The sequence below is a fragment of the Mizuhopecten yessoensis genome, unplaced genomic scaffold (genome assembly GCF_002113885.1).
Source record: "Mizuhopecten yessoensis strain PY_sf001 unplaced genomic scaffold, ASM211388v2 scaffold1391, whole genome shotgun sequence".
NCBI classification, from domain to species: Eukaryota; Metazoa; Mollusca; class Bivalvia; order Pectinida; family Pectinidae; genus Mizuhopecten; species Mizuhopecten yessoensis.
Genome location: NW_018404023.1, coordinates 43,289 through 59,845, shown reverse-complemented (window position 1 = coordinate 59,845; position 16,557 = coordinate 43,289). Strand labels below are relative to the sequence as shown.

Below are 16,557 nucleotides of genomic sequence, written 5' to 3'. Positions count from 1 at the left end.
TTTTTAAGACAATTGACCCCTGTGACCTTGAATATAATTGAAGGTCATTCATTTGAACAAACTTGGTAGCCCTTCACCCTAGCATGCTACTGACCAAATATCATCTCCCTGGGCAGTTTGGTTATTGAGAAGAAGTTGTTTAAAGTTTTTAACATATTTGACCCCTGTGACCTTGAAAATAGATGAAGGTCATTTATTTGAACAAACTTGGTAGCCCTTCATCCCAGTTTGCTTCTGGCCAAATATCATCACCCTAGGCCTTTCAGTTATTAAGAAGAAGTCGTTTAAAGTAAAATATTGACGCCGGACGCCGGACGGACGGACGACGGACGCCGCACCACGGCATAAGCTCACTTGGCACTTCGTGCCAGGTGAGCTAAAAATGCAGTGCAGTGGGACAGGGATTCTTAAGATATTCAACAAACATTACTAACTTTTAAATTCAAATACGTAAATGTATCAACAGAAAACGCCATCAAACAGTAGTATCTTCTGATAACAACATCTGGCATTAATATTGCACTTGATATTTATTTATAGATTTTTCATTTCATTTATAATTTTAATCAGGTTCAGTTAATTTTCATATGACGTATTGAAGCAGTAAAACATTAAACGCCCATAAATATCTGTAACAGACAGATCAAGATTGACGCCTAAATTTTACAAGGACAGAATAGTTAATTCCTTTTTAATATTTGCTATTCTATGTTCTATTTTTGTGTTAATGTGTTCAAGATGTAGTACTGCATACTAGAAAATATGGAGGAAGTTAAAATGCAGCAAAAATTTCCCAGATTACCCCCCCCCCCCCATTTTACCTAACGACAAATTTGTTGACAGCAGACGACAGTTTTCACAAGATCTTGTGTAAATGTGAGATGTACTTGAATGACTAAAATTGACAATGCCACAATTATTCATTTTTTTAATTTTTGTAATATTGTGTTTATCATTTACATTTTTTATTTATATTGTGTAAATCTTCCAATGTACTTGTGGTATCTTTTTTATCTACAAGTTGTGCTAAAAAAAATGACAATAGTTACCTCCCTTAGCAAAATCCGAAAACATGTATTAACAAACACAGGCATTTGGTAGTTGCAATGATGACAACTTTAGTAGAAATTGAGAAAATATTGCCTAGTAAAATTCAAACATTTTTAAGCTATTATCATATTAGTTGATGAAGCTGTCTTACCAACAATTATAGACTTCACATAGACTGGTTGAAGGAAACAGGAATTGAGCGCCCCCTGGATACCAACAATGTTCCACAGAAGCAGTTTGTCGCTACATGACATCACATTAAGCTCCTCTGTCTCAAGGTCGGCCAAAGTCTGCCTTCCAGTATCCTCCTCCTCCACAGGGTTCACCTCCTCTGAAAGGTCACATAAAGAGGTCAAATAGGGGTCAAGTGAAAGGTCAAAGACAGATCAAATATATACAAATGCTAGAGTGAACAGGAATTCATTGAAATTTCATCACACCATGGAGCTGGAGAAATGCCACAAAAACTTCCAAATGCTTTTATCCCTCTCTGTGGGGGATAGGTCTCAAAGGAGCGGCGTGATGTTTCGTGTAATTTATCTAGCTACCTTGGATGGTAAATTTTAGGAACGAAATAGGACAAAATGGTATGTAAATGTAAAATTTTACCAAATTTGAATTTTATTGTTAATTAAAAGGAAACAACCTTATAATTGTACTGTAAACAGACTTATTCTAGCACCCTCAAATTTTAGTGCATTATCAAATTTTACCGGTTAAGCGCATTGATGAATTGGTGCGCCCACTAAATATGCAATAGATAACAACATACATGAAATTCAATTCTCGCAATGATAATTTAGCACAATATTTTAAGTGTAAAGTACCAAAATAAGACTACCACTAAAATATGTATTTTTACAGTAACTCCTTTAAATAACTTGTCCTCTTGTTCAGGATGTAACTTTTAAATTAGAAAGGCCTCCTAAGGATCCCTGTCCCATTGCACTGCCGTTTTTCTTAGTTACAGTAATCTCCCTTTAACTTCTGTTTGGCTATAACTGTGGCACATTTGGGCTAGTAAACTTCTGTTGACCAGACAGCTCAATCGGTTCCAGTGATGGTATAACAATCTGAAGTCTTGGGTTCAAATCTTGGTTTAGCCCTGCTGAATTTTTAACACTCATAACACTCTTGTTGATTTTATTTTTTTTATTTCATAATTATTATTTTTTATCAAAAGCCAACAAGGTAAGATTTGTCTTTTTAGAAATCATTATCAAGTCTACTAGTCATGCAGGAAAAAAATAGTTTCCAATACTTAGTATTTTGGAATGGTACGAGTATCCTTAATGAAGTTCTCTATTCAACATGTTGGATTTGTTTAGTTTCTGCTAATTAGAAAGGAGAGCATCAACGCATTCCTTCACATCTGGTAATTAAATATAAACAATACAGCTCTGTGCTGTTAGAGTAAATTGTAATCCAAGCTTTTATTCTGATTTATACATGACCTTTCCTGTCGTAAGCTGACTGCGACGTCATGTTATTGTTCCTGTGATGTCATAGTATTGTTTCTTTTATACCCTAGAGGTGACAGAGGAATCTTGAACAGGTAAGAGGGAAATAATTCATTGAAAGGTTGGAGAATAATAGAATCTCTCAGCCCCTTGGGGGTGAGATACAGGATTCTCTTACCCTGGACAGGTGTATCCACATTTTTACTGGTGTGAGATTTCCTTGTCTCACCCTAGGGTTGAGACGGGGGGATTCCCCTATTCCTAACAATGGCATGACGTCACTTTAACAATACAATGACGTCACGTCAACAATCCATCAACGTCACGTCAACCCTGAATTTAGCATGTAACGTTATCATTACATTGTGCATATGATACACAATGAAAGAACAGGGTATAGTAAGAGAAAAAGAATCATTCACCCCCTTGTGGGTGAGATAGTTGAATCTCAACCCTCGGGGAAAGATTCTTTAGTTGCCAAACACTCGGCAGAGCCTCGTGTTTGGCAACTTAAGAATCCTCCCCCTCGGGTTGAGATTCTCCTATCTCACCCCCAAGGAGGTGAAAGATTCTATTAATATTTCCCTGAGGGTTGAGATTCCCCAATCTCACCCTAAAAGGGGGCGAATGATTATTTTTTCTTACCCTGTTCATCCATTGTGTATCATATACATAATGTAATGTTAGCGTTACAGGCTAAACTCAGGGTTGACTTGATGTTGATGGATTGTTGGGGTGAGGTCATTGTTATTGTTGACGTGACGTCATACCATTGTTATGAATAGGGAAACCCTTGTGTCTCAAGCCTGGGGTGAAACAAGGATATCTCACAACGGTGAAAGAGTGGATTAATAGAATCTTCCCCTAATTTGAGGGTGTGACAGAGAAATCTCCAACCCGAGGGGTGATGTTTTTTGGTTGTCTAACTCGAGGCTCTGCTGAGGGTTGGACAACCAAAAAAATCATCCCGAGAGTTGGAGATTGCTTTGTTACACCCTCAAGGTAGGGGATAATTATTTTTCTCCCATCCTATTATTTCAATCACAACTCAACCGACAATAGTCTGCCATGTTTGAAAACAAAAAACACATATGGGGTATAAATATCGTCATGTTTGATGATGCCACAATTACCGGTGACACATTTTAATGAGGTCACAATTGAACACGCGCTTATCGGCACGAGGCTGTCTCCCCCTAGGGAGTGACAAGCTGATCTTTCCCGACTAAAACGGGAGACACAACTGTGAAGGTTTGGAGAAACACCTGACCAGGGTAAGAGAAAACCTGATCTTTGATTTGCACGAATTTTTAAAAATATCACTGCAAGATATTAACAATTTGATACTTAGGTAATAGTAAGAGTAGTTACGTAGACTGTTTTTGACACAGAGCCAGCCTGGGAACTCTTCACTAAACGCAGGAAAGTGGGCTCCTTTACCGACCAAGTCCTTCTGCTCTGCAGTCAACGCGGGACTAGGTGTTGGTCTGTCGGTACAAAACATGGTCATTTAAATTTTAAATCAGTGTTACCGTCAGAATACATTTCAAATCTGATACCTAAAGTCAATCAATCTATAAGTTTTGTGCATAAATCATTTAACAAAGTTCTCCTGGTGTTTTTTTTAACTTTCAAGAAATCTGTTCGAAAAGCATTGCCATTATATACTGTATACATTGTACTAGGAAATGTTTGCTGCAGTTTAATTTCCCCCCTTTTTACCCGCCATAATGAGGGCGAATTTATCATTACAGGGAACATAAGTAAACAACATAATAAGCATAGTAATTAACATCCTCGATATCCAGGGGTTACGCTCACTTTCACTCTCTACACCCCTGGAATCTGTCTACAGTAAAATTAAAGGCTTAGTGTGCGCCACCTTGTTGATGAGACAAGAAGACTAGTTTGATCCTTTGATATTCATCAAATTAACATTGCCCTTCAAATTTAATTTAACATAGTATAATAACTATATACATAGTATAATGTGTACTAATATTCACTGTAATGATAAACTTACCCTCAATGACGATGGCGAAATAGAAAAAGAAATTAAACTGCAGCAAAAATTTCAAGGTGCACATTACATTGTTGTGTCAAACTTTCGACTTCTGAATCGTTATCTTTTGACCTCATTAACAACACAAATAACACAGATGTGTCCTGCATTACACACATTTTAAAGTACTTTTCCGGTACTTGAACAACGAGACACAATCGCTGGATCCACTTACTCCACTTCTGTGTAGAAGCCGTAGTCTCCACAGGGCGGCTCGCTCAGGTATAGATGCAAACTAATATAGTCCTTCATTTTTAACATACACGACTTCTCTGACATTTGTTCAAATATTGATAAAACTTTGCTGCCATCATAGTAACTCTTCATTTCTTTAAAAAAATATCTGAAAGGAAAAAAACATTTAATTTAATTGACATTACTAGGTTAAACAGACAAATCATGACTCTAGGACTTATAATTTCAAAGAGGAAGTTGTTTTATACAGGAAAGGTTGATGCCAGGTGGACAAGGAATGCTGCACTTTTTGAATAAAATAAATCCTTTTGAGTCAGGCAGAACTTTCTAATCTGAAAAAAATAATGGAACCCTTGTCCAACGCATTGCTTCATCACTATCACTTCAAATAAAATGGTGACTATCTTTAGGTTTTGAATAATAATAATAATATACAATATTTGATATAACGCCCTATCTAGCAAGCACAAGCCACTCTAAAGCACTTTACAGTACATAGATATACAATTAATACAATTAGCATACACATATAACTAGCAAATATAAATCAATACATTTTTGAGGAAATTGCAGGAGCTGCCTTATCAGGCACTAAATATAACCACTAGTCCTATGCCACCTGGCTACTAATCCTTATGTGTATGCTTGTGTGTGTATTGTGTTCTGTTTGTAGTGGGACCGAGTGTTTATGATGAGAGTACACTCCGTTTTTTTGTGTTATAGCTCCATACATGAAAAATATATTCAAGTTAATCCTTATAATTTAATCTACTATACACAATCCCTGTGGAAATCCACATTTATTGATAATTTTTTCTCTTAGAAATTATTGCGCTGCTGTATCAGCCAATCAAAAGCGACGTTACAAACGGCGACGTCATTTTTTTACGTTATGGGCTGATAACATAATTTTTTAAGCCAATGAAAATGCTTGTTACAAGCAAGATTAAATTATGACAAATGCATTATTGGAAAAGTGATGGACTAACGACACTTACTTCAGTAACGCCCTTCGAGCCATAGCCACGGCGTAGCTGTCAATCAAACATCGTCCATCCAATGTGAGATTTTTCTTTGCTATACATGAGTTGCCGGTTCCCACAGCAACCACCTGACCGTTTCCATCACCTATTAATTTTATTTTTTTCAAAAGATACAAAAAAAAAATTATGTTAACATCCTGAATTCAAATTAAAATAAATTCCATTTATGATTTTTAAGTATTTTGAAAATTCATATATGAAGCATGTTTGACACATTTCCACCCCAACCAAAGTTCTGGGTTTTTTATTTGTTATGGAAAATAACGTAAAAACAAATATATAAAAAGCAAGAAACATAAATATGTGTCACCTGTTAGTATACCCACTATATATATATATTTATACTTGAAATCCAAGGTTCCGCTCAGGACAGACATAAAAAATCAAGGCTCTTTATATTGCGCAATCATGTGGATGATACAGATCAAAGTAATTGCATGACAGTGTATAACAATTAAAATTAACAGGCATTGAAGTTGGGTGAAGCTCCTCTGTAATCTTCAAAAGACAGGCACAAGCCAAGAGATTGTGTAAGTTTTTTATACCTGAAACCAATCAAATAGCTTACTGGGAGCCTTCATTGTTGTAGTGACATATTCAAGGGATATTCAGAGAAGATGTGAGTATCGAGAGCAGAATACTTTGATTTTGAGTATGGAAAATACTTCTATATAATGCCCATTGTTTAATTTGCCACCTCACTTACCGCCAACATATTTAAAGGTCCCTTCTTTCTCTTCTTGTTAAGAATTCCTTTATTGTTGATCTACTTTTTGTTGCCAAACCCCATTAAAATGCCAAATGGTGGCGATATAAAGAGGTTCTACTATATTGTATAGCCACTCAGGACAACCACAAGTCTATATCTTCATGAATCTTACCTCTTTTTATAATGAAGGCCGCAAAGGACGTCTTACACTGTGCCAGCAGGGGCACTTCTCTGTACACGTCTTCAAGTTTAAGGCAACAAATTTGGGCGATCTTGTCCTCCTCCGTCATCACTACTTCCGACGCCTTTCTGATCTGTAGTACAATATTCGATTGGCACAAAGGGTCAGAAGTTTTCACAAAACTTATCATCACATTTATTGATCTATGATACAGCTTCTTTTTCTGTCTACTAGCCTGCAGACAGATTTTCCAAAATTTGCAATAAAACAATGCCTTCAACGTACAGATATCAATCTACTATTTTTAATATTTTCATGGGTCCTCTTCTACTGTATTGCCTAAAACAATGGGTCCTACAACGTTAAATTTAATTATTTCCAGGAATTCTACGAGTCCCATCAATATTATATGTCAAAGTATAGGTCGACGCGGGACTCATACCTAGATTTATCGTTGATTGTGAATGATGAAATTTCCCACAAGCCCCGACATGAAATCTAACTGCCCAAAGTGACGGGCAATTGAAATTGTACAGAAATATGGCTAGACTAGACTACCTGGTCACTTTAATCATATTTGCAAACAATCCATTGGAATTCAACAAGCCTACAACAGTGTTCCCTACCTCGTCCTGCTCCTTTAGGTGGTTGAGGGCGCTCTGACACGCCTTACGTTTACTGTCCTTCTTGTTATCGGCAGTGCCCTCTCCCACTATGTCATCGTTAATCAGCACAAATGCCTCAAACCTATAAGTAAATTACCTCTATAAGTTACTAAACAACAGTGATGGATAGATTTTTCCAAACTGGGGTCTCAAGCAGGTAATTTATTTGGTTACACATAGGAATATGCCTCCTCAATACTCCAGGAGTTAAGCTCACTTACGCTCTTTGCACCCCTGGAACATGTTATAGCAAAGTTGAAAGCATGGGGATAGCTTCTCAGGTCTCAGGTAAAACAAGAAGCCCAATGGGCCTGCATCGCTCACCTGGTATAAATTTCACGCTTGTTACCTTAAAAGTGATCTAAAATAAAGCTACAGGCAAAATATCAGTATTTATGATTAAAACTAATTCAAAAGACCCTGTTATTTTTTTTAAATCATTTCACCCCTGTGATTGAAAGTCGAACAAAGTCATTATGTTGAACAAATTTTATAGCCTTTCATCTCAGGATGCAACTTGCAAAGTATCAACATCCTGGTACCCATGGTTATTCAGAAGAGGTTGTTTAAAGAATTTAAACAAATTTGACCCATGTGACCTTGAATATAAGTCAAAGTCATTCACTTTAACAAACATAGAAGTCCTTGATCCCAGCATGCTACTGACTAAATATCAACATCCTGAGCCAATTGGTTATTCTGAACAAGTTGTTTAAATATTTTGAACATATTTGCTTCTTGTGACCTTGAATATGATTCAAGGTCATACATCTTAACACACTTACTTTGTAGCCCTTCATCTCAGCATGCTACTGGCAAAATATCATCACCCTGGGCATTTTGGTTATTGAGAAGGCATTTTGGTTATTGAGAAGAAGAAGTTGTTTCAAGTTTTTAACATATTTGAACTCTTTGACCTTGAATATTGGTGAAGGTCATTCATTTGAACAAACTTTGTAGCCCTTCATCTCAGCATGCTACTGGCAAGATATCATCACCCTGGGCATTTTGGTAATTGAGAAGAAGTTGTTTCAAGTTTTGAACATATTTGACCCCTGTGACCTTGAATATGGGTGAAGGTCATTCATTTAAACAAATTTTGTAGCCCTTCATCTCAGCATGCTACTGGCAAGATATCATCACCCTGGGCATTTTGGTAATTGAGAAGAAGTTGCTTCAAGTTTTGAACATATTTGACCCCTGTGACCTTGAATATGGGTGAAGGTCATTCATTTGAACAAACTTTGTAGCCCTTCACCCAAGCATGCTACTGGCCAAATATCATCTCCCTTGGCAGTTTGGTTATCGAAAAGAAGATGTTTAAAGTTTTTAACAAACTTTGTAGCCCTTCATCCCAGTTTGCTTCTGGCCAAATATCGACCCCCTAGGCCTTTCCGTTATTAAGAAGAAGTCATTTAAAGTAAAATATTGACGCCGGACAGACGCCGGACGCCGTGCCACGGCATAAGCTCACTTGGCACTTTGTGTCAGGTGAGCTAAAAAAAAACCCAGACTCTCCTTTATGTACATCAAAGGATCAAACTAGTCTTCTTGTCTGATTCATAAGGTGGTGAACATGTACACAGAGCCTTCGATTTTGCTATGACATATTCCAGGAGTGAAGAGAGCGTAAGTGAGAGTAATCCATGGAGTATCGAGGATGGGGAACCCCAATATGAAACAAAAAATGTTAAAAATATAAGGTATCTTACAAAAATGATGTTAACGCAACAAACTGTCTGTAAAAGGTCCTACCTACTATCTAGTATCACAACTGGCACAAAAACCTTGTATTGCTAATACCCTGTCCCTCCCTAACCATTGTGTTTCTATAGCCACATGGTCTGGTAAGTTGACAAAGCTTTTGTCACAGTGTTCATTCCTCTTAGTAAATATTTATAAACATAGTAGACGATTTTAGCTTCATCAAAAAATAAAAATAAATCAGAAAGATTTTAGTCTGGTAGCTAGATGAAATACAGTTTTATAGATTTTTCTTTCATGAATCTTCTGATGTTATTATATATTTTGATATTTAGCTTGAAGTATATTCCAGGACTAGAAAATAAGGGTAGCCCAATAGTCTCGAGACTAGTGAAATGTGAAAGCTCCAGATGGACTAGTGGTTCTAAAAACTGCTTGCCCAATTAACTAGTCAAAAACTTGATATACCTTATCCATTATCATGTAGAATAATTATGGTGGACTAGTGAAATTGGAAGCTAGTAGCCTGACTGGGAAGTCAAAATTTTATATGACTTATATTGTTGAATAACATTTGGTTTGTGGAATTTGCACATGGATTAGTGAAATTGGAAACTACTAACCCAACTGACTAGTAGTTTTGAAATAAATTTCCAACTCTGTATTCATAGGGAATATATTTTTGAACTCCTTCTTCCCTGAAGACACATTTGAACTCCTCCCATTCAAAGGTTGGGTTAGTGTATTAAGAAACTTTAGGGGTGAATGAGTTAAATATATCTTCTGGTGTTAACTGTAATAACACAACCGAAAGTCAAGATATATATGAAAGATAGCTTAGATGTAACTTATCACTCATTGTGATGTATCAATACCTGTAACCATTTTGCTAAATATATTTTGGATTATAGTGTCCATCCACATAATCTTACCCCATTGGACCTTTTTCATCACCGACCTCTATTTCGAAAGGCATACTGTGTAGAGCACAATACTGTTGTAAGGCAGTGACGGGATTCTGTACCTGGGGGGCGCCTCCTAAATGCTGCAGTAATAGCGATAAAGATTCTTTATAAACCACATGTCAACAACACTAAATGTAACAGAATATTGAGTTTTGTTACGTAATTTGTTTGTGAGAGTAACGTCATCAATTTTTGAGAAAACGACGTAATTTTCTCCCACAAACCAATGACGTAACAATCAATACCTGCTCACAAGAGAAGATAACTCTGCAATATATACGCAAAGACGGAATACTTATGCTTGGCATTAATCTTACTTTATAGCAAGAAAACTGGTACACAATTTTAGCCAATGAAAGAAACGTAGGTTAGAAAGAGACTTAATTTAACAAAAATTTTGAATGATTCTCTTCATAAATATGAACTTCCCTTTCTTTCAATTAAAATATTGGTATTGAAATGTCAGAATTATAAATTAACCATCAGAAATAATAGGAAAGAAAGATTAGATCAAAATGAAGTGTTAATACCTATGTATGACAATGCAAGTTAATATTTAATGTACTAAGATTTTATCATAATCAAGAGGCCCAGAGGCCAGTATCGCTCACCTGGATAATAAAGCAACCATGGAAAATTATTTTTATTACATAAAATCCCTCCAATGGTACAGAAGAAGAAGGATTTTAAAGATTTAGTCATCAAATTTCCCTATTGGGCCCCCAAACTCTCATCAGTACCCAGAAGGCCCCTTGACCAAAGGATGCTCCATACCAAATTAGGATAAAATCCTGTAATCCCTACGGTAGAAGAAAGATTTCAAAGGTTTTAACCTCTATTTCCCCTATCGGGCCCCACCCACTGTTTTTACAAAATTGAGTCCCCTTGGCCTAAGGATGCTCTAGACCAAATATAGCCGAAATCAACTGGACCGTTCAGGACAAGTAGCGTATTAAAGGAAAAGTTAACGGACGATGCGCCATGGCATTTATAAGCTCACTTGCCCTTCGGGCAGGTGAGCTAAAAATAATTTGAGCAATACTCTATCCATACCTGCTCCATGTTTAGGTGTCTCATTATACTTTTCTTGGCAGCAGACTCGTACTGTGTCATACCTGTACTGGTGCACAGCTTCCTCCCCATGGAATCGTACACTACATTTTCATCTGAAAAAAATTACTTCTGTCATTTTACTGAATTATGGGTGAAATATTAATGCTTTTCATCATCAAATGTTTTAACTCATTCCCTCTTGAAGACAAATTTGAACTCTTCCAATTCAAAGGTTGGAATAGTTAATTATGAAATTACAGGGGTGAATGAGTTCAACGGACTCATATTTTCTTGTAACAGAGTTCATTACTACGGTAAAAAGACAAACTCTAGATCTCCTAGAAATCAAACCTGGGACCTATGGCTTATACCTTGTTTGAAGTTATAACAATTGAGGTAAAGAAAAATTCTCCTCAGTCGAGTTGGTAGGTAGTGGTTACTATTTTACGAGGGTAACAAACTTCCCTTCCAGGAAAGAAATTGTCCACAGATTTCCAGGGGTCCAGCAATTCTAGTTAAAGTATCATTGAGCATTTTTGTAAATATTTCACGGATCCCTAAGTGGGAGGCCATTGTAACAGAGATTATTATTTCTAATGCAACGCCTCAGCTAGGGGTTGTACAAAGGACCTCCGACTTACTATATAGCTAGTCCGCTGCTCTGCATTCTCAATACTCGAGGGGTTACCCTCACTTTTGCTCTATGCACCCCTGGGATGTGTCATAGTAAAATTGAAGGGCCAGTGTGCGCCACCTTGTGCATGAGACAAGAAGACCTAGTTTGATCCTTTGATGTACATCAAAAGAATCTCAGGGTCACGTTACAGTAAAAACTTACTGGCTTTGAAGTCGGACATCGCACTTCTAATCTTCAAAGGACAGGCTTCAGCCTAGGGATTGGTAAGATTTTTTAAACTGACACCAATCAAATAGCTAGTCGTGTGCGTTCAATTTTGCCAGGACATATATTCCAGGGGTGCAGCGAGCGTAAGTGAGCATAACCCCTGGATATCGAGGATGGCTGCTCTACTGATCAACCGAAAGAGATACTCTCTCTGGCCAAGTTGGTACAATGTAGGATTCTGGAAGCAGCCAGTATTTTACCAGATGACATTATAAACAAAGGTTTCTACTATAAATATGTAAAATCAAGGATATGAATTTAAAAGTTAAACCCAATATATTGTCAGTACACAGTGGTGTTTTAATTGAAGAATTTCTGTCAAAGCTGTAGAGTCAATGATTAAAAGTCTTGTTTGAACAGTTTTGTATTATCTCTGGTAACTGTTTACAGAGTAAGACAAACAAAATTAATTGTGTTTCTGCTATCACTCTCAGAAAAATAGGGTAGGTAGGCAATTTTTTTTATGTTGGAAATTATTTTTACTGTGTTTATACAGAGCAGGAGTTCTGACTATAACAGTGCATATCAATAAATGCCAAAAAAACCTTAAAGGTAGGCAGTAGGCACGAAAATCTAGGGTAGGTAGGGTTAGCGAAACACAAGATTTTTTTTATATGGCCTAACGAACATGGTACTGTCCTATACATGCAGAAGGTATGTAACGAACTATTTACCGTCTGAGCCCTCTACTACATCGTCATAGACACCCAGTATTATGGACAGTGCTATCTTAGCAGCATTAGATTTTGCATCCTTTTTAGTCCTCGCAGAACCTTGTGGGTATTCCTTCCCATTTACAGTGCATGTCATTGCGAACTGTGTTCCGAATGATTGTACGTCGGATGCCACTTCTTTGAAAGAAAGCGGCCATCTTTTTAAGGTACAGAACTCATGAACAGCCATGACAGCTTGCTTCGAACCATTCTTGAAGCTTTCGATCAGTTCTTGGGGAATCTGAAAAACCGCAGGAGAAAAATATTTGCATGTTAAAATATTTAAGTGCTCCATTTTTTAAAGATACATATTTTCAAAGCTTCTGAAATACGTTGCCAAACCAGTTACATTTCCATCATTAACAGTAGGCCAAATTAATACTTTACTAGACTATATTATAATATCATAACACTAGACAGCTAATAGTCAGGAGGCGTAGATTGGCATGGAGCAATAAACATAGTTTAAATTAGTAGAGTTTGTCTGGTCTTGTAACATTTTTCATATTTTCAATGAAAATATAAGTTTGGCTAGCAGAATTATTAAATATTACCTGCAGACTTTATAGCTAGTACTGTTTAGAATGTTAAATTGTACACCCCCGATATCATTTCTATACATGTACAGGGACAGCACTTCTTCAATAGCATGTCTATTATATACTATAAACACCATTGCTCAATCCTAGGCAGCTAGAAATGCAGCATTTATTATTTAATGTCAATAGCAAATGCTTTCCCCCCAGCAGACTATTTGATTACAACTTTTCTATTAAGTTTCAAATTCAGTAAATATGTGATTGAATTGTTTTCTCTTCATTTGCTTTAAAAATTGATTTTGCATTAATAATTTCCTTGAAATAAAAAGAGAGTAATTATAAGTCTAGGTCAACAGCTGGTAAAAATACAGCAACAAGTCATGACAATGTTTCTGAAGATTTCTGACAATTCTGACTCTGTGTAACGGTCAACTAATCACCTCCTTTGGAGCATTTTGTAAAGCCCCAGGTGGCAAAGGCTGGTCATCTGGTCGTGACGTCAGTCCAGGGATGTACTTCTGCTGGGCTTTCTTTGACGCTTGGAACATCGTCTTTTGTGCTGCCTATAATTACAATAATAATCACATTTACTTAACACCTGTATCATTATACCAATTTACATGTTAATGACATGTTTCAGGGGCTGGAAAAGCCTCGTCCTGTCATCATGGATGAATGAAAATTGTCTCGAATAACTAGATTTTTCTGTGTTAGTAGTCCGTCGGATGAGTATTTTTTTTATTCCTGATATCATAACCTTATCTTAAAGAAATAAAATTTATTAAAATTCTGTGGAAAGTCCGCTGTGTATATTACAAATTGCTAATTCTGATGAGTGCATTTTTTATTTTAGACATGTCAGTAAATCTGTGCCTGTGTTTACAAATATATTTAAATGATTAAAGTAATGCAACTCAAAATCAATGTCGAAAATAGCAGAAACATATAATAAAATCATCAATAAATGACGTCTCCTGTGATCTAGGCCTAATGAACTCAGAATATTTAATACTAATAGAACTCTAACGAATCAAAATTATGGTCGGATTGGCCAAGTGGTCACAAGTACGTACACTTCACCATCAATTCAGTGAATTTACTGATGTTGACTCAAATATTTTTTTCACCATCTCATCACAGGTGATTCAATGAACCATTCATGGCCTAAGACGATTTGCTATTTCCAGATTTTAGAAGGAAAATGCGGGAAATCCCCTTTCGAATTTGATCTGTTATCACCTGATCACCCTACAGTAGAATCTAAATAAACTGTGTCATAACCCATCAAGAAAGTTTTATTTCCATGCGTTACCTTACCTTTATCTCTTGTTTTGCTTGGTTTAGTTGCTTTATAAAATATATATTATTTATATTAAAAATACATTTATCTTGACTGATCAAAGCTGCAAAGACTAAGTGTTTTTCGTATTTCCGGAAGTTCTCTGGAGTTTAGTACCGCGTAAACGGAGCGTCTAGAGAGTTTAGAATGAAAGACGGTGCACACGCTGTTTTCTACCCTACTGTTATTTATTCCTCACTGCACCGACTCACCCCATAACAGTACTTAAGTGCTGAATTAAAGTCTTCACCCCTCGCACTTGTCATCAAATATTTCACCAGGTTTAGACAAGTGTATTTAAGTACATAGCGTTTGAAATAATTTATTTCGTTAAAACGAACCTTACTCTTTCGAACAAAATCTTTAAAGTTTATTAAACAAGGCTTTGAAGATAATTGACAGTTCCATCTAAAAGTATATAACTTTTTCAAAAAAAGATATGCTGTACTTTCCAAAAAACAAGTTCCACACGAAAAAAAAACCTGAATAAATTATCTATGAGGAAGGGTTATTTCTATATGAATCAATAAATATAAGCTTTTTAGTTATAACCTGGCTCACAATTGAACTTTATATAGTTACTGTCAAACATATAAGAGAGCTTCAACCTGTTCGTGATGATTTAACTTTAAACTTGTTCCTATATGGCGATCCTAAATTCAGCAATGATGAAAATACCTCAATTGCAAAATCTGTCCAAAATTATATCGGCAAATGCAACCGGTTTGGCTGAATGTGATCATCTTTCTCTCTCTATCACTCTTTTTTCTCCGACTCTACCTGCGTTACTATCCTTTACTTCGTTTCTCTATCCGTCTTTTCTTCCTCTCTATTTTCTATTTCCACATAAAAATATAATTTATATACATTGCGTAAATTACCTTATCAAGTTATTGTTTATATCCATGTATTTGAAGAAAAGGACTGTGATAAGTTGTGAAAACTTGTGTCTCAATTCTTTTGTAAATATTTATTTGTAATAAAATATGTTTAAATCGACAGACTCAGATCACAGGAGCCTGAAGTTTTCAAAAAATAATAATAACAGTAATACAAAAAAATACCTATAATGTTTTTTTTAGCATATTATAGGCATTTTTTGCGTTACTGTTATTATTAATTTTGGACAGGACAGAACTTCAAGCTCCTGTGCTCAGGTCGTTGTAAACGAGTCTAAAAATACGAGTACATAACTATATATACTCATGTAAGAATAAAAAAAAGGTAAACACCCAGAGTAAATTATCTGCGAGGAAGGGTAATTTCTATATGAATCAATAACTACAAGCCTTTTAATTATAACCTGGCTCACAATTGAACTTTATATAGTTACTGTCAAACATTCTTTTTAATAAGAGAGCTTCAACCTTGCTGTGATGATTTAACTTTAAACTTGCTCCTATATGGCGATCCTAAATTCAGCAATGATGAAAATACCTCAATTGCAAAATCTGTCCAAGCAGATAACTATACTCATGTAAAAATAAAAAAAAAGGTCAATACCCCATCCCCAATTTAAACTATCTAAAAATGTCCTTATGATTCTTAAACTATACCCCAGTATAAACATCGTGCAGTCACTATACTCCTGAACTAAATTATTTGGAAATAACTCCTTATTGCTTATTCGAATTGCTACATTTTTGCTGGTTTAAGTGAAGTTAACATATACAAAATATTGGACCTAAACAGCTAGGTATATTTCAGACACACGTCTGATATTCTGCTACCACTAGCCTTTAACCACTGGGTCGTGGGTTCGAGACATACGTCTAAAAAGATGGCGACGGACCCGGAGGAATGCCGATAGGTACGTTCTAGAACTTTGGTGTTTCATCGAGTTCAGAGAATTTATTTATTTCTGAGATTTCGCAAGCTGATAAATTAGCCATTCCGCCATGTATCCATGTTGTTTATTTTACACCAAATGCTTTATTTACTGCCAATATTCGATGTGCCTATACTGAAGCTATTT

The 16,557-nt window shown here is 36.1% G+C and overlaps 1 protein-coding gene across 2 annotated transcripts in view; it reads right to left on the bottom strand.

Moving 5' to 3' along the window:
- LOC110461175 (adenosine deaminase domain-containing protein 1-like) overlaps positions 1-14,671 on the bottom strand; it is a 17,855-nt gene extending 3,184 nt beyond the window's left edge. The window contains exons 1-11 of one of the 2 annotated variants that reach the window (XM_021514534.1): positions 14,561-14,671; positions 13,684-13,806; positions 12,666-12,945; positions 11,088-11,200; positions 10,002-10,114; positions 7,327-7,447; positions 6,692-6,833; positions 5,766-5,895; positions 4,748-4,915; positions 3,882-3,997; positions 1,202-1,381 (exon numbers count right to left, since the gene is read on the bottom strand). In XM_021514534.1, the coding sequence (XP_021370209.1) occupies positions 1,202-1,381; positions 3,882-3,997; positions 4,748-4,915; positions 5,766-5,895; positions 6,692-6,833; positions 7,327-7,447; positions 10,002-10,114; positions 11,088-11,200; positions 12,666-12,945; positions 13,684-13,791 (1,471 nt within the window). In that variant the 5' untranslated portion in view covers positions 13,792-13,806; positions 14,561-14,671. Of the gene's footprint in view, positions 1-1,201; positions 1,382-3,881; positions 3,998-4,747; positions 4,916-5,765; positions 5,896-6,691; positions 6,834-7,326; positions 7,448-10,001; positions 10,115-11,087; positions 11,201-12,665; positions 12,946-13,683; positions 13,807-14,316; positions 14,427-14,560 lie in introns of those variants that run through there. The other variant, XM_021514525.1, reaches the window with a different exon arrangement.
- Between the last annotated feature and the right edge of the window lie 1,886 nt (positions 14,672-16,557).